Genomic DNA, 26,426 nt, shown 5'->3' on the forward strand with positions numbered 1-26,426 from the left:
ACAACCGTGTTATTTCTCAAAGTTCAACCGTCAAGAATCTAGGTGTTAGGGTTGATCCTACCCTCTCTTTTGATCAGCGCATCAAAGCAATGATCAAGATCGCTTTCTACCACCTCTGCAATATAACTAAAATTAGGTCCTTCCTGTCCGCGGCTAATGAGTAAAGTTGACATTCTGGTCCATTTAAATGAATGGTGTCTAATTGTTATTGGGACAATGACAAAGGCAAAGCGTTAATCATGCTTTAACAACATCAGCTATTGATGAACAAGCTCACGTGCGTCAAAATACAATTATGATAGCAAAAGTAGGTGAATAAACAACAGTATTACATTAGTAAAACAATAGTATTTTTGCTGAAAATATACTCCTGTTGCACAGAATAAATACATACAATTTATGTGTATACATAAACATAAAAAAGAAAAAAAGTTTTATAAAACTTGGTCTAACCCTTTTTATATCCTTAAATCGAATCAAATCTTTATCAGTCAGTAAAAGTAAGAGAACATTATATGTTCAGTTAGTTGTATATAGTTGATGGTTTGCAACATTGAGCTGTAGTGGTCAAAGAGCAAGTTTTCTCCATTTTGACTGACCGGTCAGAGTTCTGCTTGTGGTGCACTGGCGGTTAAATCAATGAAGATTATTGCTATTTATCCTGAGCTGTGGTTGCAACATAATGAACTTCTTTGTGTGTGTGTATGTGTGCATGTGTGTAGTATTAGGAGTGCAGTGTAGGAGGAGTGGTACTAGAGGGCCAGGACGGGGGCAGAGAGCTATTTCTCTGAAAGTACACCGTAATTCTCTGCCTTTTGTTGAGCCCGGTAAGGATGAAGACAGCATTTTTCATTGTTTATCCCCTTCCTGTGCTGATAGCAATAGCACAGTCAACACCAGGTAAGAGAACACTTTATTGTACCTCACACAAGGAAGGACATTTTGATGTACCACACACTGCCATTAAGTTTGTTATAAAATTCTCAAATGTCTTCTGTTGTCAAGAACAATACAAATTAAATAAATTCCACAGGCTGAAACATGCCCGTTTGACTAAAAGAAAACCCTTCACCTTGTCAACTTCTCATGAGCAACACATAGTGGTAGCTTGACCGCTGTCTATTCAAGGATTTTTGAGTGCTTCATGAAGCAATAAGTGGATGAAGGAATGTTCCACAGCCACATGATCCATGGATTAACACTACAGTTCAGTTTTGACCTTAACCAACTGATGAATGTAGAAATAAAGAATCTGTCTGAGTGTGTTTTTGGATTCTTTAAAGCGTAATGTTATAGGTTTTTGATGAGAAAGTTTTGGTCCATAAAAAATAAATATTTGACATAGGAGAATTCTTTAGCAATTTGTTCTCTCCTTTTGTTTACAGTTTAGTATAAACAGTAAATGATGCAAGACTCACTGGTGGGTCAAGTAGATATTTTTCTTCCCACCTGTAGTGCTATTTATCTGTCTAGATTGTTTTATTGTGAGTTGCTATGTTTGAGAGATATTGGCCATAGAGATGTCTTCTTTCTAATAAAATGGAACTTTATGGCACAAAGGCGGGGCTTGAATGTTTGGATATATTGTCCCTATTAATATATATTAGGGATGTTAGGCAGATAAATTATTATCTAGTATTCTGATAATGAAATTATAGCCAATAATTTCCATGATTCCGTGGATAGCATTGTGCTGTTTAAAAGTTGGTTTGCAATCAGTCACTAACATAAGGCCCCCACACAACACCCAGACATCCAACTGCCTTGTCCAACTACTTTCCGACCACTCCGTTGCTTCTTGTCTGACCTGTTTGACAGAAAAGTTGCACTGAACACACTGCTTCTACGTGGTGCCAGCTCCACAGCAGCATGTACATTCTGCACTTGCGCAAGATGCAATAAGCGGGTGGCTCTAGTGTTAAAGATGCTGGACTAGAGGTTTAAGTACGCAACTTTCTTTACTATTGATCGAAATTAAACTTAACTATTTCGGACAAAAACAGCAACATGCTAAACATACAGCGAGGCATTACCAAACGAACACAGATTAATTCGTCCTGAACGGACATAATAACAGCTAGTCTCATGCCATAATCCAAAACATGAAAACAAGAAATGACGGAACGGAGTGCATAGAAAACCAATGTGCGCACAGTATTCTGCCCCTCCCACACACCGCACTGATTCGCTAGCACACCGCCAATCAGAGTATCCAATGGCTCAGACCGCCGACAGCCAACCTCCTGAGACTTCGCATGTTGAATTGGAGCAGACAACGTACGAGCGGCTCCGAAAGCTTCCAATGCAGCTTAACATACCAAAGATATTAGTTCCCGACCTCGTCCGAGCCTCTCCAAACGCTTCAGATGTCCAACGGTTGGGCCGGTGTGTTCCTGCCTATAGAGAAGACAAGGAAGAGAGGGGGAGGGGGAATAGAATGCTTGATGGTAGTATGGATGGGCCAGTGGGACGGGGAAGGGACACTGCTGTTTGCTCTACTAAGATTGGTTGTTCCCTCATCAGTAGTTTACAGTGAAATGCCTAATCCCAGCAGCATTACAGAGTTTCTGACAGAGATTACACCTTGGCTGATTTCTGTATCTGATTGCACTAGCACAAATCATATATTCTCTTGTTGTGTTTGTGTTTTGTGGCAATACAAACAGCCAAATGTGGGCATCATACAGCAGACTGCCAGGTGTACTTTCAACAGAAAACACACCGTCCTCTTTGGCTAGCCGAGAAAGTGTCTCTTGGATGGGCAGAGTGGGCAGGCCAGGTGTATGCATGGCAGACTGCCTCTCACATGCACTCAGCTTGGACACATTATTTGATCTTATCCTTGGCCTTAGCCTTTTTTACACTCAGGTGTATATGACCTACCATCAGAACTTTTAAAAGTTCAAGTTATTACAAAAATGCAAAGGAGACTGTATTATTTATTTTTTGTTATATATAAACAAGATGATCAGCACATTGGAAATATTTAAAAAGGGTTAAACAAGCCTTGGAAAGTGGCTGATAGTTGCAATAACACTGCTCTGATAATTTAACACATAAAACACCCACCTGTATCCTCAGCAGAGAGTGTCTACCCTGTGGTCTCTTTGAAACATGGCCGAATCAGAGGGGAATATGGTATGGTCAAAGGCACAGAGAGGAGAGTGAAGCAATACCTGGGAATCCCCTTTGCCCGTGCCCCTGTGGGACCCCTCCGCTTGGCTGCACCCCAGGATGCAGAGCCCTGGGAAGGGGAGAGAGATGGCACGCAACAGCCCCCCATGTAAGACTTGGAAACCTGGATTCACCAAAGGCCACAGATAATGGCAAGAGTTTACTTTTTTTCTCTGATTAACACAAACTTCCTCTTTGTCTGTCTTTCTATCTCAGGTGTATCCAGGATCCAGAGATAGTTGTGAATGTTTCTAGGACCATGTCAATGCAATACACCCCACAAGAGCTTTCAGAGGACTGTCTGTATCTGAATGTATACACTCCCAGTGAGGCAACAAAAGGGGCAAAACTACCGGTGGGTTCAAGAGACAGCATGTGAAATCTTCTTACAGCTGAGATACAATCCAGTAGAAAAGCCCTGCATTAAACACTTTGTGATCAGAGGAACTAGCTTATCAGGATTTTGTACTGGACTGAATTCAAATGTTAGGTGTTCATTTTATTTTGTCCACCCCCTCTATGTATGCTGAGTATAGAGCTGCTCATTGTGTAATGTCAAGTATGTTGGTTGCTCATTAACTTTGTTCAAACTTCAGGCTTCAGTGTATGTTTGATTTTACTATTCAACTTCATGGCAACTCTGTCAGTAATCTGTTAAATAGTAAATAATATCACACTGGTATCAGCTTGGTTAGCGTGTTGATGTTAACATCTGATGTTGCCTCTGTTTATTGTTCAGATCAAGATATATCATCTGTTTGTCTTCTAAGTACAGAGGATTAAATAATTTATATCAGTTTCATGTCAGCAAGATTTACTCAAACAAAGCACTGTGATGATAAAAAGCTGACAACTTATTCACTTCGACTGTTTACAGTGGTCACACTTTGTAGTGGAATCTCAATGCTTGTGTGATTGTGTTTAGATATTTACACAAATGATTTTAAATGAAATGATGATGAATGATAATGAACTGAATTAGGAAATGGAGGATGGTGGAGGAAATCACTACAGATTCTAACTTATACTGAAGGAAAATGGTGGCTGAATGAAGGCTGAATTACTGTCAGTAAGACTACTCTTATTATTATTTTAATTTTGAGATCAACACAGTCATGAGCAGTTGAGAGGATGGTTTAACATACTTTTAGATGTGAGGCCACTCAGAACCAAAGCACTGGATGCAAAGGTCGGAACCCTTTCAGCTGCAAACTCTGGGCATTATGGTCCAGGAAGTGTGGTTCAGTTAAAAGGCTCTGCCAAGTCTCTTCTTGACGGTAGTCGGACGCTGGGAGCGGATCAGTGTACGTAGACTTAGTACAGATGGGCTGTCTGTTTGGGTCTCAGCTGGCTGATGGCAAAGTATCACTTTGACTCTAATGATCAAGTATAAACGACTAAAACTAAGAAAGGGAGAAAAATAAGAGGGCAAAAACCTCTGTCTCTAGCAGTTTTGTGTTTGGACTCTTTCCTATCCTTTCATGGTCTGACACAGTATATCACAGAAATTCTACATTATTAAAATATGAGAGTTTTGCATGCTGAAAATACATATATGTCATCCACCATGACCCATTAAAATATCAAGAACAAGTAATATGTGAACTAGGAGTATTAAAACAAGAGAGAAAGCAGCAAAATGAGTGACTTTGTGTTTTAGGTATGATATCCTGAAGAAAGTTAATGTCACGGCAAGAGTAAAAAGTTCCTAACTACATGACTAAACAAAATCATGAATCTACATCTACATTGGCATCCGCATGATTTTTTTTTTACGTGTTTTCTCGGTTACCACCTGTTAATCTAAACATGTATGTGGCCAACTGTTTTTAATCATATGGATGCAGCTATAATCCGTTTTGATTGAGATCCACACCGACCATGATGCATCATGGAAAGTGACAAAGTTATCTTTTTTGCTCTATTTTATAATCACCATCAGTAAGCAGTGGACCCTGTTGGGCTTTCACTGGCAGGAGGGATGCTGTTTTCTGGGGGAAAGTTCACAAGTCATGGTCTGGAGGGCTGACCATCACTGTGATATTTTTCAGTACAAGTCCCCAGCAACAGTAACTACAACACATGGTGAGTTTTTTGCTCAAAATCACGTCACATAATGACCACAATTCAACTGCTGCTGTGGACAGATGCTGTCTTTTGGGCAGAAATGCGACAAAGAGTCAGTAGGACAGACATTTTTTCATGTATGGACATGGTATTTTTTTCCTCATATTAGTTGCCCAGCAAAGCTCCCACTTACCAACGTGTAGTTCCTCTCAGCAGGGGATAGTTTCCAGGAGAGGAGCATTTACATTTAGATTTAAGGCGTTTAGCAGACGCTTTTGTCCAAAGTGACTACAGAAATTCATTCATTTATTCATACACTGATGGCAGTTGCTGCCATGCAACGTGACGACCAGCACATCGGGAGCAGTTTAGTGTTCAGTAACTTGCCGAAGGACACTTCGACATGCAGACAAGGGGAATCGAATTAGTGACCTTCCAATAACAAGACGCTTACTCTACCCTTGAACCACAGTTGCCCTGGGTGGAAGGTGCAGGGTGGAATTTGTGACAAAATGCTGGGACAGAACAGTCCCCAGTTCAACATCAGAGGCATCCACCTCTCACACAAATTGCAATGCTGGGTCTGGGAGAGTAGGATGGGAACCATGGTGAAACTGCATTAACCAGCAGGAGAGGTTATGGAGGGGAGCAATAATAGTACTGAAACTGGAACTAATTGTCTATAAAAATAAGCAAACCCCAGGAAACATTGTAGCTTTTGTTGGAGGTAAGAGTGGGACAGGATGTACCTTTTTGATTCCATTTGAATCTTGAATCTCGAGTTGCCTTCAATGATATAGAAGCCAAGGAAGGAGACAGAGGGTATATGAAAGACACACTTTTACCTTGAGAAAGAGCTGGTTTTCCAGTAGCTTTTGCAACACCCGGTACATGTTGGACATTGGTTATCTGGTCAGTAGAGAAAATCAGGATTTCATCAAAGTATACAGAAACAGAATCATTGAGTATGTCCCAAAGTACATCATTCACGATGGTCAGAAGACAGCAGGTACATTGGTGAGACCAAAGAGCATGACCAAATTTTCATAATGGCCATTAGGGGGTGTTAAAGGCAGTTTTGAATTCAGCCCCTTCCTTATCCTTACTATGAGCATTTCTGGGGTGGGCCTTAATGAAAATCTCAATACCTCATAATAGTTCTAAAGCAGATGGAAGGAGAGGGAAGGGGTACCTGTGGAGGAAGTGAGGTGGCTCAGGCCTTGTTGAATACCTCTTTTTATCATGATAGCATGGAAATCTGACTCGGAGGCAGGAGTAACAAGTGAAGTGAGTGAGTCTCAGTGGTAACAGGAGAGCCAGGGCTTACAGAGTTGAATCTCCCCCCTCAGTGACAACCCCAGTAGACACATTTATGCAGGGAATATATTTCGTCAGCCAGGGATAACCCAAAACTAGGGGGTGTAGTGGAGAGTGGAACGGATGAAAATTTAGCAGGTAAGAGTGTCCCTGGGTTGTGATGATCTGAATGGGCTTGGTGCGATGGGTGAAACTGTAGAACAGCCTTCAATCAAACGCACTGGCCTCTTAACTTTAACTCAAACTGCCAAGTTTCCAGTCACTCACTCACTCACACTCAATATGTGCTTTACAGTCCCTCAGGGTGAGGACTGATCTCCTGGCAGCCTTGGCAGATTGTGGTTGGCTGCTCCTCAGGCTGATTGAGGAGCATGCCATGTGAGTGGATAACAGCTCCAATCCTGGCTATGACAGATGGGTCCATGGTGTGGCCAGATTGTGTTGACAAGGTCTGACACACAAGACTAGAACCCAAAGGCACAACTCAAGACAGAGCAGGTTTAAAAAGGCAACAATCTTGGAATGGACTGGAATCAGGTTTGGTCACAGGAGACCAGTCAGCAAAACAAACACAGACAAAGGGAGAGAGACTGCTCTTATCTCCCTTTATCACTCTTCTTTGTGTGTTCACACAGCAACAGCCTGTACATCACCTCACCATGTCCTGTAGCGCCCTCTGTCATTTTCTCTTTTTTTCAACACAACAGTTCCCCTTTCCTTGAAGGAATTACCTCATCTTCAGTTCAGCCAGGTGAAGCATTTTGTATGAAGCAGCCTTCTGTAATAATAACAAATGTCAAATGACTTAATATTAGAAATGAACTTACATTAATGAGCTTATATTTTCTGTGACTGTCTCAGTACCATATAAAATTATCAGCGATAGCTAACAGAATGAAATCCCTTTTGATTTCACATGTAGTAACAGTAATGCACGTTCTCTAGCACTGTAAGTCCGCCAAGTACAGTCTCATTGCCATTACTGGGGCAAGTTAGAGTACCCTGTCGGAAATATGACAGCTTGGATGCATTCCATTTCTGAGAATCAAGATGATCCCTATGGGACATGTTCAGGTCCTTGGACATGCATAGTGTAATTTACTCATAATATGGGAACTTTTGCCGGAGTCTTTCGGTCTGTTTGCTCCTTGCTCTTCTCCGCTTGTGTATATGAAGTATGTTGACTTTAGCAGCTCGCATGGAGTAGCTCCTGTGAGAGGAGTAAGCATGAACTCTGTTACTGATCAGTCTATATGCACTTTTTCAATACCCTGTTGAATCTCTCAATGGCTCCATTAGCATTAGGATAATAGACACTGGAGCACAGGTGATTTCTCTCTCTCTTGCACAACACATAATATTGGGGAATCCATACATGCATGGTGCCTATTATATCATACACTAATAAGTATCACTATTACAGTCACTTAAGTAGGGGATGGCAAATTGACATCCACTTCGTGACTGTAATAGTGATACTTATTAGTGTATGATATAATAGGCACCATGCTGTCTTGTACTTGCATTGTTTACTCTCCAACTGAGACTTTGATATCTTTCAACTGTTACACTTCAACTGACATTTCAACTGCTTACTATACTCATACTCGTTTTTTGGACAAAACTTAAGTGTATATAAGCTGTACAGTTTTTTGAACAAATAATCTTAGTTTAAAATGAACCTGTGTAATCTTTTGTTTGTTATGCATCACAGTGAATGTTTAAAGTAACTTACTATCTGAAGAGGTCAGTCCTTAACTAAAGGCTGCTGTCTTGTACTCTGTCAGGTGATGGTGTGGATCCATGGAGGAGGTCTGGCAATGGGTGCAGCTTCTCAGTATGATGGTGCTCCATTAGCTGCTTATGAAAACATAGTGATGGTTATTATTCAGTATCGCCTTGGTATTCTGGGATTCCTCAGGTAAGGAAAGGTGTTGCTCAGAATATTGCTCATCGCTGGTTTCAAATGAAAACATAAAATGGAACCATTAACAGTATCACAGTGACCATTTTTACATTTAGTGAAACAATTTTATGACAATCCAAAGCAAGTTTCTTCACTTTTCCTGTTCCAAAGCACTGGAGATGAACATGCTCAGGGCAACTGGGGTTTCATGGATCAGCTAGCAGCTCTGAGATGGGTGCAGGAAAACATTGAGGACTTTGGTGGCGATCCACAAACCGTCACAGTTGCTGGAGAGTCCGCCGGAGGCATCAGTGCATCCATACTGGTAAAAACTACTCACTGGTAGAAAAGATGGCAAACACACATACACATTTAAAGTGTTTCATGAGAGCTAGGCTTTTCACAATAACAAATTTTGCTGGAAATATGTATTCCTATAGAAATGTGGGCAGTTAAGTAGCTTTTTCATGGATGGCCAAATGAGGCTGTGTTTGAAGGTGGGACATCAGGGATATTTAGGTTTGTTGTGAAATCTGACATTCCAGGGTATAATTGGATGTTTTTGACTATTTTTGATTTTGCCATTATATTTCACCTTAAAGACTATTTACTTGGTGTCATTATTTTCAGCACAACCTCACGTGTGTGACTGTACAGTTCACTGTATCATGCAAATATAAATTGTTGTTTGCTAAATATGTGCATACATTTTAAAAATATACAAAGTTATATGTAACTATTTACATTTAAATGCAGGCAATGCTCAGGTCTGCCTGAGCTCCTTCCAGCTGAATGAAGAGCTGCACTGCCTGCTCCATATTCAGCAGTCACCTCATTGTTTTGACTCATTAAACAAAAAAACACTCCACTACACACTAAACACACTACACCAAACACTACATAACACATTAACTACACACTCCAAACACGCTAAATGTCACAAATCTCTCAACTCTCAATATCTCTGGCTGTCTCTACACAGACCGTCATTGCCTGTCATTCATCCGCCTATGTCCCTCCCACAACTTCCTGTTCCTCAACATCCAAACTTGCTGCTTGGACACTTTCGTGACAAAAGCCCGTTTTTACCGTTTCTTCCTGCACCAGACACAAAGCTAACGTGACGCGAGCAAAGCGCGGCGGACATTATTTACCCCAAGTCCGGATTTGGACCCGCCGGTACGTCCGTCGACTCAGGACTTGGGCCGTGTGGGGTATCCAGATTCCGATTCCACTTGGTTGTCCATGCGTCTCCGGATCTCCTCATACCCGAACAGACTCGGTCCGGACTCGTTTAGTCTCCTTAATCCACAACAGTCAGTTTAGATGCACAACACAGAACGGGACCAGTTCGCTCCACTGCACGTATAAATCCGCTTGTTGTTGTGGATTTGAGCTCTGCAGTGATTGGCTCTAGTGCGCACGTGGCTACGGTGTGCAGTGATTGGCTCTGGTGCGCACGTGACTGTGGTGGCTCTAGTGGACAATGCTTGCTGAATTTGTGAAGCATTTATATAATAATTTATTAACAGTATCATTGTAGTCCAAACAAATCCAACGTTGCACACCCTTGAACCAAACAGCAGCCATGTTGAAACTCTCAGGTCAGTCTGATCCTGATCCAGAGATATTTTTGAGGAACAGACACACACACACACACACACACACACACACACACACACACACTCATACACACACACACAGACTCCTTGCTTTTATAGAGAGATGACATTGGCATAATAATGCAAATATACCCTTTCAAAGATCAATAAACATTTATTTCTAAAGAATATTAAACATTGGAATTGAAACGTTGAAGTTGAAATGCCAGCTATCGATGGTAATAAAGGGCTGCATCTCTTTGGCGATGTAGCAAACTACACTGTCTGTGAGTGCGCACCAATTTGCACTGTCCTGTTTGTATTTTGTTTGTCGACTAAATGCCCCAGTTATAGTGGACTGTCGGGAAGACAGAGACGGCCCCTCTGTAGCTTTAGTTGTAGTTTGTTTTTGTTTTTTTCCCCCAGCTGGGAAAACTGCATTGGATGATTATGCTTTAGGTGCAGATGCATGTTTGTTGTATTGCTGCTTTTAGTTGCTACTGTTTTACAACAATTGCAACATACCGGCTCATCCAGGTTAAGTGGTTTACCACGGTCATTCTATTTGAATCCGAAGTGTTGCCACACTGCAGCTGTCACTTTCAGCTTTGAAACCAATTCCATCTTTGTTTTAATTTCGTCAAATTGCAACTAGCATTACCTCTGGCTTGCCACTCCTCACAGGGCTCTCATGCTGCACTCTGTATTATGTCAGGGGCAGGGCCTGGCTTCCCCACACAGAGACAGAGTGACTGACAAGACGGTTCATGTGAGAGACACAAGGAAAACAAACAAGCATGCAAATGGAAAATATCGAGGCTTGCAAAATTATAGAGGTCACTTTTATTTAATGTGTGATTAACTGATTTATTGATTATCGTGTCAGGCCTAATAAGAGGCTCACAGGCTTATAATAGCTGTAAATTATTATTAAGTGCATCTTTGGTTTATTATTTATCATTTCCATGTGTAAAGTAATTGCATATGTATCTTGCCTCATGAACAGACTATATCTCCGCAAGCAAAAGGACTATTTCAGAGGGCAATTTTTCAAAGTGGAGTCGCTACTCTTGGGATCTACACTACAAGCCATCCTTTGGATCATGCCAAGGTACTGTAATATGTAAACTGGGTTAGCATGGATTTACATTTAAAAAAAAGTCTGAAACTCATGCTCATTGATTTCAGCAATTGTGTAGTAGTATAGTAATACATAAAGCTGCATTAATTGACTCCTTAGAAAATGATGCTCCATGATGTTCACTGACGAGCTGCTAATTTGTTTGGTGCTTGGCATGTATTGTGTAGAGTTTTTTTAAATAAATCTTTTAAGTGAAAAGAGCTTCCTAAAGCTGCTGGAAAATAGGTTAATGAGTGCAGAGATTAATGCCAGACAACTGCAGAGTTAAGTGACAATTCTCTGTGTACATTACACATGTAATCTACTGTTACTTTTGCTACTACCACTTTTATTAGTACCACTTTACAGTGATGTTACCGACTACTCAAGTATAGGGTGAAGGTTGAGCAATCACTTGACATTCAAGCTAGTCTTAACATGGAGTGTGTAGAAAAGGGTAAAAACAAGGAAATTAAAATAATTAGCTGAACCGGTTTCCAAGACTGGAGAAACAACTGAGTGGTTCACCTGCAAGGGGGCAGCTAGCATGTCAACAGCTACATCACCAAAAGCCTCAACAGCACTTGTCTTTACTCCCTTGTGCAGTGTGCCATATTGTTGTTTCAAAGTTCAGGACAGGTGTGGTGGTCAGGTCCCCGAAAATAGTCAAAGCTGGTTTTCCACAAAAGACCTTGTGTAGAAGGTGGGTATCACTGATAGTGTCCAGTAGCAGTCTCTCGACACAAACTGTCCCCTTGAGATCCCTCAGCCTAGTAGATAAGGGGATTTCAGAAATTGCTTCGAACACACCCCTCATAGATGGTGCGTCACAATGACATGTTATTACTATCAACCACCCCATCACTTCTAAGTGAAAACCAGCTAAAAGTGGTTAGGAAAAGTTAGAAAGAAAAAGAGTAATTATAACCCCCTTTCCATCCTAACACACATCTGTTGCCCTTTAAATATATAACATTTCACAAAACACATCAACTTTTCAGAAACACATCTCAGAACACAGAACATATGTCATGATTTGGAGTTTTCGGGTGGATTTTCTGTTCTTTGTGTTTATCCTTTTACCTGTGTGTTTCAGTGGTGCAGCGGAGGCTGGCTGTGTCTTTTCTGGATGCTTGGAGTTTTCTTTCTTTCGATTTTCTTTCATGATTGTCCACTCTTGGGTCCTGCAACACCCAACAACCATCACAGAACAATCTGGCAGTGCACAAGGCATATTCGTTGGTAGGCATGACCAGGTTCTTCGGGAAGTTATGGACATCCTCCACCAACTCAGCTCAGTGCCCAGCTCAGCCAGACAACCACTCAACTACCCTTCCTCTCTCTGTGGGTAACCCATCTGCTGCTCCTTCTATTCAGCTCTTCCCCCCTCTGTCTAAAGAGCCCTTTGGTACTCCACCTGAGCATTACTCTGGGGATCTGGGCACCTGTGGCCAAGCACTTCTAGTGGCCAATTATGGTGAGAGACAGTAAGAAGTTTGTTGTTGCCTGCTCTGTATGTGCTTGAGGAATGGCTTCACATCGTAATCACATCCTGCTGGTTTTGTGCCCCCTCTACACATTCCCAGTTGCCCATGGTCTTATAGCGGTAGACTTTGTTACTGGAATGCCCTCTTCCGACGGTAATACAATCATATTTACTATCATTAACATATTCTCAAAGTCAGTTTAATTTGTTTCTGTCAGGCTCGGACAAAGGAGAGAGGACTCTGATGCAGAATGGCAGAAGTAATGTCAGGTTTTATTGACTGGTTGCAAATCTTCAGCGTGAATGACAAACAAATGGCTATGAAATGCTATGAAGACAAACACACAAGACATAAAACACAAAGAACGAAAAGTGCTCCCGAAGGAGGAATCCTACACTTAACTGAAAACTTTAGCTATGAAACTTAAACAGAAAACAAAATCACTCCAAAGAGGTCAGCACACAGGCTATGAAACTCACTACTCTGAACACTACAAAAGGTACAACAAAAAGCGCTCCACAAGGAGGAAAACAAAAGGCTATCAAACAGCAAATCTTTGAAATCAAACACTAACCAGAAATGTAAAAAATCAAAATCACTCATCCAAAGAGGAACAAAACAGAAAACAAAACTTGACAATACTTAACTGAGACAATGGCAAGACTGTGAAACAGGGCTTCAGTACATGACAGAGGACAAAATACTTTGGCGACGCAGACAGGGGAAGACAAAGACTTTATACACATGGGGGAGGGGAACACAGGTGAAAACAATCAAGGATTAGGGATGACGTCAGACCAGGGACACAAGAGGAAGGGCAAGTGACCTGAAACAAGAGGAGAGTTACTTTTCAAAATAAAACATGAAATTCACAAGACAAAAACTCAAGACAGGACATCCCTCACCGCGATGTGACGGTACCCCCCCCCAAGGGCCGACTCCTGATGGCACCATCTTGCTTTCCTTGACCAGCTTGACTTGACTCACATGAAACCCGTAGGGACCGGAGCAGACGTAGTCGAACCGCAGCAGGACCAACGATCTTGGTAATGGGGAAGGGACCCACAAACCGAGGAGCCAACTTCTTGGAGGGAACCTTGAGGTTTAGATCTTTCGCTGAAAGCCATACTCTCTGGCCTTGCTGGTAATTGGGAGCAGGACGTCTTTTCCGATCTGCTGTCTTCTTGACCCAATCTCCCTGACGAATCAACACCTGTCGAGCGGCGGCCCAGATGCATCAACAGCGTCGAACCATGGCATAGGCTGAGAGAACCGACACTTCCCCTTCATTGTCTGGAAACAGTGGGGGTTGGTAACCTAAGGCACAATAAAAAGGAGAGAGGCCAGTAGCAGAGGTGGGCAATGAATTGTGAGCATACTCAACCCAGACCAGGTGTTTGCTCCATGTCGAGGGGTTCTGGTGCACCACGCATTGTAGGCCGGTTTCCAGTCGTTGATTGAGGCGTTCGGTCTGGCCATTAGCTTCTGGGTGATATCCAGATGTCAGGCTGGCTCTGGCTCCGATGAGTCTGCAGAATTCCCTCCAGAACTTGGACACAAACTGGGGCCCCTGGTCTAATCATCACTGCCTCTGCTGTCTCTTTGGCGGATGGTAATTTTGGCAGGGCAATGAATTTCACCATCTTGGAGAATCTGTCAACCACTGTGAGTACTGTGGTGTTTCCCTGTGAGACCGGGAGCCCTGTGATGAAGTCCATGGAAATGTCCGACCATGGTCTGGAGGGGATGGGGAGCGGTTGAAGCAGTCCCGTGCGTGTCTGAGAAGACGTCTTGTTGCGTGCACAGACCGAACAAGCCTCGATGTACTCCCAGACCTCCGGCTCCATGGCGGGCCACCAAAACCTCCGGGAGATCACAAACATGGTTCTTTTGACTCCCGGATGACAAGAAAGCAGCGAGGTATGAGCCCAGTGAATCACCTGTGGCCGTAGCTCAGCAGGGACAAATAGACAGTTGTCAGGACAGCCACGCAGTTCAGTGGAAGGATAGTTTCGGTTTGCTTGGTCTTTGGCTCAGGATCAAATAGTTGTGATAGGACATCTGGCTTGACGTTTCAGGATCCCGGCCTGTAAGACAAAGTGAAAGAAAAACGGTAAAAGAACAGAGCCCACCTGGCCTGGCGAGAGTTAAGCCTTTTGGCCTTTCTGATAAATTCAAGATTTTTCTGATCGGTCCAGACAATGAATGGTTGTTCGGCCCCCTCCAGCCAACGTCTCCATTCCTCTAACGCCAGTTTTACCGCTAACAGTTCCTGGTTGCCGACGCCATAGTTGCGTTCAGCTTGGGACATCCGTCTCGACAGGAAAGTGCAGGGATGCATCTTGCCATCCTTTTCTGATCGCTGAGACAGTACTGCTCCTACCCCATCGTTGGACGCGTCTACCTCCACCACAAATTGACGCTGGGGATCAGGCAAGGTAAGTGTAGGCACCGTGGTGAAGCGATGCTTGAGCTCCTGGAATGCCTTCTCGGCCTCTGGTGACCAACGAAAAGGAACCTGTGTGGAGGTAAGAACATGGAGAGGAGCAGCTATTGCACTGAAGCCCCTGACAAACCGCCTATAAAAGTTCGCAAATCCTTGGAATTGCTGAACCCTCTTGCGGTTGTCTGGAGTAGGCCATTCTGCCACAGTGCTCACTTTAGCCGGATCCATCTGAACTCTTCCAGGGGTTACAATGAAGCCCAGGAATGAGACAGTATCAGCATGAAACACACTTTTTTCTGCTTTGACATACAGCTGATTGTCTAGAAGTCTCTTAAGGACCTAAGTGACATGGTCTTGGTGGGAAGCAAGGTCAGGAGAGTATATTCAAATGTCATCCAGGTACACATACATGAACTGGTCCAGAAAATTCCTCAGGACGTCATTGATCATGGCCTGAAAGACAGCAGGTGCGTTAGTCAGGCCAAATGGCATTACACAGTACTCGTAAAGTCCACTGGGGGTGTTGAACCCGGTTTTCCACTCATCCCCCTCTCTAATGCGGACCAGATGGTAAGCATTACGAAGATCGAGTTTAGTAAAGATTTTAGCTTGTTGAAGCTGGTCAGATACTGAGGTCATGAGTGGAAGGGGGTACCGGTTCTTAATTGTGATGTCGTTCAGTGGGCTGTAATCGATGCAGGGGCGTATTGATCCGTCCTTCTTCCCCATGAAGAAGAATCCAGCTCCTGCGGGTGCCAAAGATGGACGAATTAGTCCTGCTTTCAGGGATGCAGAGATATAGTCATTCATGGCTTTTCTTTCAGGATCCGAAATGGAGTACAGGCGGCCCTTGGGAATGGGGGATCCAGGAATTAGGTCGATGGCACAGTCATAGGGACGATGTGGAGGAAGAGACAAGGCCTTAGATTTATCAAATACTTCCTTGAGGTGATGATAACATGGTGGAACCGTAGTCAAGTCCGGGTAATCCGAGTCTGTGGCAGGATTGGCAGAGAAGAGGTTAATTTCAGCAACACGTTCCAAAAGACAATGCTCCTTACATTCCTCTCCCCATTCTCTGATCTTTCCGCTCCTCCAGTTAATGCAAATTGTGTTCAAAAAGCCATGGTTGTCCCAGAATCAGAGAGTGTAACATGGAAGTGAAAAGGTGGAACTGGATCGTCTCGTGATGGTTTCCAATGGTCATCTTAACCGGTTTGCTTATGTGTGTGATAGCGAAAATTTCTTTGCCGTTGAGAGAACGGGCTCCGATGGGTCTGGCTAGAGGTTCGCTATTAATTTGTAATTTATTCGCCAGACTCCGATCCATCAGGCTCCACTCGCCTCCAGATTATGCAGTGTGTTCAAAGTGACATGAGTGAGGGTGCAAAATTCGGTCTTAGAGACCTGATTTGAACTCACCGCTGGTGTTTTCTTGGTTGGACAGGAGCTGACGAGATGACTGGTGCTGCCACAGTAGAAGCATCTTCCTTCCAGTTGTCGTTTCTGTCGTTCCTCATGGGTCAAGCGGGCTCTGCCCAGCTGCATGGGTTCGTCGTCGTGCATGGAGTCCGGGGTGAAGGCTGCTCCTTCCCGTACTCCCTGTTTCGGCTACTGGTGTCGTTTCGCTGGTTGTCTGTGCGAATGGCGAGAGTGATGAGAGCATCCAGGCTCAAGGGTAGGTCCAGGGGTGTGAGAAGGTCTTGAATGTCGGGTGACAGTCCCTTCAGGAAAATGTCATACAACGCGGTGTTGTTCCACCCGCTTTCGGCAGCTAGCATGCGGAAGTGAATCGCGTAGTCACATACGGAGTTCTTTCCTTGTTTCAGGGTGCTGAGTTCTTGAGCTTTCTCCCGACTGGAACTCACCGGGTCAACGCCACTTGGAAACCAGCTATGGTGTCGCAAATTGAGGAGATCCGGCTCCATTCGGCGGAAGCCCAAGCTTTGGCCCGTCCTGCCTGGTGGGAGATCATGAACGCTACTTTAGCACGCTGCATGGGAAAAGCGTGAGGCATGAACTCAAAGTGGATTGAGCAGTTGTTTAGGAAGGTCTTGCAGAGCCCAGGTTCTCCGTGGTACTGGCTGGGGTAGGCGGAGTCTGCGCTGCCGGGCTCGGTCGACAGAGCTGACCCAGAAGCTCTTGTAACTGGGAGGAGAGTTGACCCATGTTGGCAGCCATGGCGGTCTGGAACTCCTCCTGGCGATTCAGGCGAGCTTCCTGGGTTTGCAGGACCTCTGACAGTTGCTCTGCTTCTGCTGAGTCCATGTCTGGCCAAAGTATACTGTCAGGCTCGGACAAAGGAGAGAGGACTCAGATGCAGGATGGCAGAGGTAATGTCAGGTTTTATTGACTGGTTGCAACTCTTCAGCGTGAATGACAAACAAATGGCTATGAAATGCTATGAAGACAAACACACAAGACACACAAGACATAAAACACAAAGAATGAAAAGTGCTCCCGAAGGAGGAATCCTACACTGAACTGAAAACTTTAGCTATGAAACTTAAACAGAAAATAAAATCACTCCGAAGAGGTCAGCACACAGCCTATGAAACTCACTACTCTGAACACTACAAAAGGTTCAACAAAAAGCGCTCCACGAGGAGGAAAACAAAAGGCTATCAAACAGCAAATCTATGAAATCAAACACTAACCAGAAATTTACAAAATCAAAATCACTCATCCAAAGAGGAACAAAACAGAAAATAAAACTTGACAATACTTAACTGAGACAATGGCAAGACTGTGAGACAGGGCTTCAGTACACGACAGAGGACAAAATACTTTGGCGACGCAGACAGGGGAAGACAAAGACTTTATACACATGGGGAAGGGGAACACAGGTGAAAACAATCAAGGATTAGGGATGACGTCAGACCAGGGACACAAGAGGAAGGGCAAGTGACCTGTAACGAGAGGAGAGTTACTTTTCAAAGTAAAACATGAAATTCACAAGACAAAAACCCAAGACAGGACATTCCTCACCGTGATGTGACAGTTTCCTTGCTCAAGAGACCGCTGACATCCTAGTATCCCAGGTTTTTCCACAGCATTCCAATGGATATTTTTTCCAGTGGGGGAAAACCTTGAATTTGGTAGGCATGCTGCCCTGGGCACAGCATCCAGTTTAACATGGATACTATCCCCAGTACAACAGCCAGACAGAATGGCCTAGAGACTGCCCGTTGTGTTATGGATCACCATCCTTCCTCCTGGAGCTCCTGCCATGAATTGTATGTGCACACAACTCCATAACCTGCTCGGCAACAGGTATGTCCTAGTTTTTGTCAGCTAATGGATTTCAGCCCCCACCTTTTTCCTGTCCAGGATGTAGACTTTGCTATACCATCAGCCCACACCTCCAGCAAGAAACCGCCATCAAAAAGCCACAAATAATGCTCAGAACATCCAAACCTCAGCAACATTACAAATAGAGTTGCAGTAATAGCTTGAGGCAACAAACCTCCGCTAGCTTAGTCGGATTGCTATTGAAAAGTGAACACAACAAACCACTCTCCTGCAACAGCTTCCTGTTGTGTGGAAGTCCCTGCGAGTTGATTACCGACTGTGGTTAGAAATGCTCAATTCCATTCTTTTCCCTGTCCACTCTCGATAATAACTGTTATAAGCTGGTAGGCAAGACACATATGAACTTTGATTGCATTTTCATGGAGTAATAATTATACATTTTCATCCTTGAGCTGCGGAACTCTACTGCACTCGGTAATCGACTCACAGGGACTTCCCCACTACAGGAAGCTGTTGCAGGAGAGTGGTGAGTGAACCCATCTGCTGTCAACCTCAAGCTCCCTGCTTTGTTGCCTGTACACCGCCTGAACCCCCTCCGATTGATCTTTGACTTGCTGGCCTACACAGTTCATAAGATCTTGGACATTCAGCATTGGGGTAGGGGCTTCCAGTGACTGGGAAGGTTCTATAGAATTTGTTTGCTTATGTGGTGCTCTCCTTCAGAACTTACCCCATCTCTCCTCGGCTTCTCCAATGTGGATATCCTCCTTGAGCTCCAGCCTAACAAGCCACCAGCCTCCAGCCTATGCACCTCTGCAACTTGTCTCAGTCCTCCCCGCTTACTCTCCATAAAGCCATGAACTATATGTAATGGGATATTATTGCCCTCTGATAAACTGGCGACTTATCCGGGGTGTATCCCACCGCTCACCCAGTGACAGCTGGGATCAGCTCCAGACCTCCTGTTACCCTGAAAAGGATAAGCGGTTGCAGACAACGGATGGATGATATTATTGCTTTTACTGGCATTGTTCGGGACAGGTAAAGAGTGACAGAATAGGGATAGGGAGGGAGAGACATCCAGAAAAGGCCAGAGGTTGGTTTTGAACCATCAGCTGCTGCAGCAAGGACACAGGCTATGTATACATTATCACGTTCTAACAACTCAGCTTCTGGGATGCCCCACAAATGCATTTTTCTGTGTCAGCATAATGTGGAAACAGCAGCTAGATTTGTCTTGGTGATTGCCCAATCCGGGGCCAGAAGGATTTGTCTTAGTCTTCTTCAAATTTGGGTTTTCCTGGGTTAAACACAAACATGGTATGCCATTAATTTATATTGTGGTTTCACAATGAGATAATAGGCCATGTAAATCCAGCTATAAAAACATTATTTCATCTGAGGAGCCAGACAGCAAGTGCCATGTGCTGCCTATATTTATCAGAAGCAACTTTTAATTTTAGAACAGGTTTTTATATATAGATATAGAATGGAAACATAAGGTAATGGTGAAACAATACTAGCTTACTTGATTATTGAAACTGAAATTTTCTGGTTTGAATTTTTAAAAGACATGATCAAGAGGTTTATCTGTCCAGCTAGCAAATCAAACTATATAATTTAACATAAAAACTGCTTTGGCATGTGTTTGCATCTTCATCACTGAGCAGAATGAAGGGAAAATTTTAGTTTTTAAACACTACTGATCAGAGTGACAACTATCTGTGGCTCTCTTGTGGAGTGGATAAAAAGTAACTTTTTATAGCAGCTTTCATATGTATCAGAGGAAAATAAACACAGATTATCTGTCACTTTTTAGAGTGAACTATTGCATTAGAGTACATTCAGTTATGTATGCATTAGTTTGCATTTGTGATTTCCTTAAATCTCTCCCATAGATTGTTGCCAACATTACTGGATGTGACTGCAACAGTACAGAGAAACTGGTCCAGTGCATGAGGGGAAAGAGTATAGATGAGCTGGTTGATGCAACTAAAAAGGTATATGGTCTTTTGAAAATATACAAGCAGATGTTATTGATTAATTGAATTGAATTTGTTCATGCTAACTCTGTGTTTTACAGCTCACATTTCCTGGATCCTTTTTTCTTTAGGGTGTAGTTCAAGTTAAATTAGGAGACCAAAACGCCCAAAAGAAGAACGTCCTGATTTTATTAAGTTTCTTTGTGTGCTCCCAGATGGAAGAAGACTGGATTAACCAAGAGTAAAAGTAAAACATGCTAATCACTGTAATCCAGACAACAGCTATTTCTTAGAAGGTGTTTTAGTACATCATAGAACCTCAAATGGCAGCCTGTAAACAGTCTTAGCTGCTAAACCCCTAAATCCCCTCATCCCCTTGGTGCACTGTTTTTTGTGTTTAGATGAAGATTTACCTGGGAGCCGTGGTGGATGGCGTGTTTTTGACTGATACAGCAGAGGAGCTTCTAAAGAGGAAAGAAGTGATGAAGGTTCCAGTGATGATGGGAATCACCAACCATGAGTTTGGATGGATCCTGCCTCAGGTCACACATTTTCACTATGCTTTGATTCCTAATGCTCATATTATACTTTATCCAGTCTGTCGTTCCTATTATTTTTTGTGAGTGACAATCAATTGAGTGTTCTTTTTCTTGAAGGATTTGTATACAATTTAAGCGTTGTCTCATGTTGATCTCAGAGCTTTGCGCCTCCTGGCTGGGAGCATGGTATGAACAAGGAGTCTGTGCTGGCAGTGGTGAACATGTTCAATCCTGCAGGGGTGAGCTCCATGACAGCTGTTAGTGCTTGCTGATGATAATGAGACTGATTGACTTTATTTAAAGCTGCAGAGTTTTTTTTGTTTGTTTTTTGTTTTTGTTTTTTACCAAAAAATCTGATGAGAGTATTAATTACATTTACATTTTAAAACAATTTTAACAACTGAATTTGGCCCTCAAGGTTTGAATGTTTCATGTTTTCATTTTTCAATGTTACTGTCATATTACAATACAGGTTTATACAACAAAAAGTTGTTGTCCCTTTATACTACAAAGAAAAAAAGACCACCATAGTCTGGTGGCCTGGCAGCAGATACTTCTGTATCTTTTTCCAGACAGCAACAGGGTGAACCACCCTGGGCCAGTTTTGACATTTAATATCCTGTGGGCTCTGTGCAGACACCTCACTTCACCAATGTCACTGATGCTGTGTAGATGGGCACCAATGATGTCACCAACTTTAAAGCATTCCTGTCCTAAGTCGTGCATGAAACATGCCAATCTATGATGTGTCCAGTCAGGATGCTAAGTGGGCCATTTAGAGACAAGCGAACACAAATAGACACAAACAAGCTATTCACACACATTTTAAAAAGATTGAAGTTTGCACGGATAAATAGCAATGGCCAATACGAAGAAATATTTATTTAGTGCTGTATCCGTTTGATTATTTTTTAAAAGAAACCTTTTTTACATGCCTGATGACAACTGCTCAGCGGTGCCTTCTCAACAAGTTCTAACACATAAAAATGCCCTTTTTGGGTGAGGGTATATTATTTTCTGCAAAACAGTTCGATTACCTTAAAAAATCTTTTTCTCCCTCAGTGATTCAGAATCTATGAACATGCAAAGTTTTCTGGTTTAATTTTTTTTTTTTTTTTCCAATAATGTGAAAGCTCCATTCTTCCCTCAGGCTTCATTAATTTCCTATTTCCCTATTCCAGCTGCAAAAGTATTTGAAGGAAGAATGTAATTAACAATTATGTGTATAATGTAAAAAACACAACAGTGGAATGAGCTTTTTTAATTATTTTTTTGCTGCATTCATTATAATAGTATTTAGGCAAAAGTAATGTCAAGTAGAGTAATTTGAATATGATTAGCATTTTAAATCATCATTGTTGAAAGCCAGCACAATGAACTTTTTAGAATTGTAAAGCGTGATATTAGGACGTAAAAAAAAATCCAATATCAACATACTGGCCAAAACACACAATTTATTTTGTGAAGTTCCCTCAAATATGACTGTTAAACGCTTGTGACAAAGACATGATATGGAGGCAGGATATTTAACAGTTTCTAAGTCTTCTACAAAAATCATTCTGAATTACTTTTAATCTCAATGAAATGTTTTCACATCAGCACAACATACACGGATACTGATAAATCTGTGAAAGGCCAATAACAGTCGTTAGCCAACCAACATATCAATCAGCATCTATGAAGTTTCCAAAGTCTTCTTGCTGCAACATTTTGACCTTCACAGTTGTCAGAAACATTTATCTCATACTGTATTCATCACATTAAATGCATATATTGACATACATTTAAACTGGATATTAAATGAGTAAGGCATATCTTCCATCTGCACCACTTTTCTTATGCATGTCAGTAGCTGATAAGGTCAGGACATCGTCCGTCTTGCTGATTGACTCAGAACTAATGCTGTAGAAAAACATCACTGCCTCACAGTGACTTACGATGGTCCAACCTTCCTCCCTGTTCCAGGCCTCCTTTGCCAACAGCCTCATTGCAGAGGAATACCTGAAAGATGCCAAAACCCCAGAGGAGATCAGGGACGGATTCACTGAAATTATGGGAGACCTGCTGATGACGCTGCCTGTCGTCAAGGTGGCCGGATACCACTCAGGTTAGAAGAGGCAAAGCACGGAAAGATTAGTACTTAAAGAGTTAATGCACCAGCCTGTATTTATTTCCTGCAGGCATAATCAGTAGGTGATTTGTTCATTTTTAACAGGTGGGATGGCCCAATGGGAGCATCTCCCTGCCCCGACACACCTATGTACACCTCCCAAAGGACATTGTTGCAGAACACCTTAACCATAACTGTACTGCTGCCTTCAGAAATATAAACTCGCTGTCTTTCTGTAACAGTACTTTCCCTATTATGTTACTGTGCAGGTAGTTGTCTGCTTCTTTGTTTTTGTAACTGCACAATTCTGCAAAAATACAAGATAATTAACTATGTCGATGTAGCTAACGTCGGGCCATGTCATCTACCCACTCCATGAGAACTGACAGGCGCTGTTATAGAACTGTCCTCACAACTTTTTAAAACATCTGTACTGTGTATCCACCTCCGATTTTTGTCCATTTTGTCACTTTCTTTGTGTTAAAATCCCGTTTTTGAGCGAGCATGACAGCTATGCGAGCATAAACACCAAGTTCAACCAGTTCAACCGGAAGAGCATAACCAACTACCGCTATGAACCATGGGTAAACTCGCAAAGTCAGGAATAAGGTGGATAAACCCGCACAAAAATTACAATTGCCAAATAACATAGCCACCATGTCCTGATCAGACACACTAAAAACACTCACAAAAAGTAACATTTTAGTTTTAGAACATAAATAGCAAATTTTTGTTGATCTGGTAATTTTCATTTTTATACAATCAGGAGTCTGCACACTGTTTTATTTTGAAAATTTACCAGCTGCTCCCTCCATGCCATTCCTGTGTCTCTGACATGCTGCCGGTGCAATCTGCATGGTGCAGCTTGTTTGATTAGGCTGGCTATGCTAGCCGTGCATGGCTTGACTCCACCGTGTGCTGCGGCTGATCACGGCCACTTGTGATTTGCAACACACTATCTGCTGCTAGTGGATGGAGAGTGATGGCAGGTTAACAAGGGGGATGCTTTTTGGTAATTTTGCCAGCAAGGGGGAAGGCATCCCCCCTCATATCACCTACTGGGTATAATCAACTTGATCCCGATCTTTAATCTCATCTCAGCCCAGTAACACCCCTCTCATCTTCTCTCTCCCTGGTATATTTAGATGCAGGTGTTCCAGTTTACATGTATGAGTTTGTATACCTTGCTGAGATATATAAACACAACAGACCCAGCTTTGTGAAGGCAGATCATGCAGATGATGTTGGCTTCATGTTTGGTGGATGTTTCTGGGATGGACATATAAAAGTCATTGGTAAGTTATGTATAATAATACTAAAATACTAAAAATAATGTTTTGATTAGGCTGGCTCCAGTGCTTCTGTCTTTTCTCATTACTTGTTAGGGCTAAGTAAGCATGAATTGAATATATAGCAAGTTGTGGGACTTGGTGAAACAAAGGAAGGGATGAAGAGATGACAGACCATATGGACACGACACCAAAATTTTCAGTCACTTCAGATTATGGTTAATGAGAATCAGTATTTGATTTTATAATAAATCTCCTCCTACTCCATCCTCAGGCAACATTACCAAGGAGGATGAAAGAGTCTGTAGGACCATGATGACATACTGGGCCAATTTTGCCCGTACTGGGTACGTAATCATTGAGAAAAACACATTATTAAAGCTAATCTATATTAGTTAAATCGAGAAAAACAGATGGAGAGTGAAAACGTTGTGAGGATGAATGGTTGGGTCAAAAAAGCACAGACTTTACAAGAGGCCACTGTTCACATCCTGTGTGAAAGTGAAAGTTGACGGTGAGTTATTTTAAATTACAAATGTGGTTAAGTTATGAAATGTACATCACAAAAGTTAAGTTACATGTGTCTAGTACCAGGAACAGCTAACATCTTTACATAACTGACAACGGCAACTCCTGCTAAGGGGCAGGAGGAACCCTAAGCCCTTAGAAGAGACATTAGTGTGTCTTGTGACAAAATCTATGGCTTCTTAAAAGAGGAACAGTTAGCAGGAGACATAGAAGGTACATGTCACTTAAAACCTGGCCAACTAAAATTAACTCTCAAATGACAAAAACAGTGAAATGGAAAATAAGGTCAAGGCAAATAGGAAATAGGGTCAAGGCTGAAATACTTCAAACCAAAAAGTTAAATTCACAGTAGAAAACAGTGGCTGACCTAGTCCTTTGCAAGAATACACACACTCCCAGCACAATAATGCAGAAGGAGGGAGGGAGAGCTCCAGAGCAGTATTTCCAGGTCTCTTTAAACACAGCAGGTCTTTGGTGGGCATGTCAGTCATTAACATCAATTCCAGTTTCAAAATGCTTTCCACTAGCTATTGCTGTATCAATATGAACATATAAAGTGCAGAGCGATAGGAAACTTAATCCAATCGATGGAAACGTTTGGAATTTTCAATTAACATAACAAATTAACAGAAAAAAATTCTAGTACACAACATATCTAAAATTAACATCCTATGCTAGGTGATGAGGCAGTTGTTTTCAACAAAAAAACATAAAGAGAGGGAAAATGAAATGAAATCAGTAGGAAACACTTGTAGATGATTTTCTTTGCTAGATACAGACTGTTGTAATGTCTTTAGCTGCCATGTCTGTATACGTCCTCAGCTCTCCCAACAGTCCTGGTCTGGTCAACTGGCCTCAGTATGACATGCAGACACAAGAGTATATGGAGCTGGGCCTGACACAGATGGTGAGACAGAAACTGAAGAACGACAGGGTCCATTTTGCGACTGTCACCCTTCCTCAGAAGCTGGACCAGTCAGCATCAGCGGTGGCAGCCATACCTGGAGAGTGATCTCTGCTATTTGTCCTATTGTTTTATAGGTCGCCTACTCACTAAAACTAATGTTAATTCTTCTCTGTTTTATAATGGATTTACTGTGCTTCTTTACCATGTGTCTGTTTTTGACATGTACTCTTAAACATAGCTGTAATTGAAATAAATCATTTTATTGCAAAGAAAGGAAACGTGTCACTGGTTAAAACATCCTGGTGGCATATTTTGTAGATGCAGTTCAAAGGGAATTTTACAGAGAGCATGTGGGTGAATGAATGAGGACGACACTTCATTTCTTTTGTCATTTGGAAATAAAATACATTTTCCCATATACTCTATCACTCAAAAGTTTGGGGTCACCAAAAAATTAGCGGGGTTGAGATGCTTCCATTATAAACAGAGTACCAGCTGACTGCTTCTTACATAAAATTGTCTTGCATAGTTTGGAGCTGTGCTGCTGCTTTGGGTTATGAGCCTGTTGTAGGACGAAGTTGAACCCAATCAAGTGCCACCTACAGGGGTTTGCATTGTGTTGGAAAATGCTCTCTGTCAAAACAAAAGATGAGTGTTAGAACCGGGCAGACTTTGGTCAAGAACCGCTGCTCAGCTGCTTG

General features: G+C 42.4%; 1 protein-coding gene across 2 annotated transcripts; it reads left to right on the forward strand.

The window, feature by feature from the left end:
* The first annotated feature begins 723 nt into the window (after positions 1 to 723).
* ces3 (carboxylesterase 3) lies at positions 724 to 26,226 on the forward strand. 2 transcript variants are annotated; one of them, XM_037108481.1, is made up of 13 exons: positions 724 to 900; positions 3,085 to 3,283; positions 3,391 to 3,529; positions 8,346 to 8,479; positions 8,636 to 8,789; positions 11,072 to 11,176; positions 20,269 to 20,370; positions 20,754 to 20,894; positions 21,050 to 21,130; positions 22,857 to 22,998; positions 24,147 to 24,296; positions 24,565 to 24,637; positions 25,641 to 26,226. In XM_037108481.1, the coding sequence occupies exons 1-13, from the start codon at positions 834 to 836 to the stop codon at positions 25,828 to 25,830; spliced, it is 1,677 nt and encodes a 558-aa protein (XP_036964376.1). In that variant the 5' UTR covers positions 724 to 833; the 3' UTR covers positions 25,831 to 26,226. The 2 variants fall into 2 exon arrangements, with proteins under 2 accessions (XP_036964376.1, XP_036964375.1); XM_037108480.1 differs by having other exon boundaries at positions 726 to 900; positions 3,082 to 3,283; positions 25,641 to 26,148.
* Positions 26,227 to 26,426: the final 200 nt, after the last annotated feature.

The sequence above is a fragment of the Acanthopagrus latus genome, chromosome 8 (genome assembly GCF_904848185.1).
Source record: "Acanthopagrus latus isolate v.2019 chromosome 8, fAcaLat1.1, whole genome shotgun sequence".
Classification (NCBI taxonomy): domain Eukaryota; kingdom Metazoa; phylum Chordata; class Actinopteri; order Spariformes; family Sparidae; genus Acanthopagrus; species Acanthopagrus latus.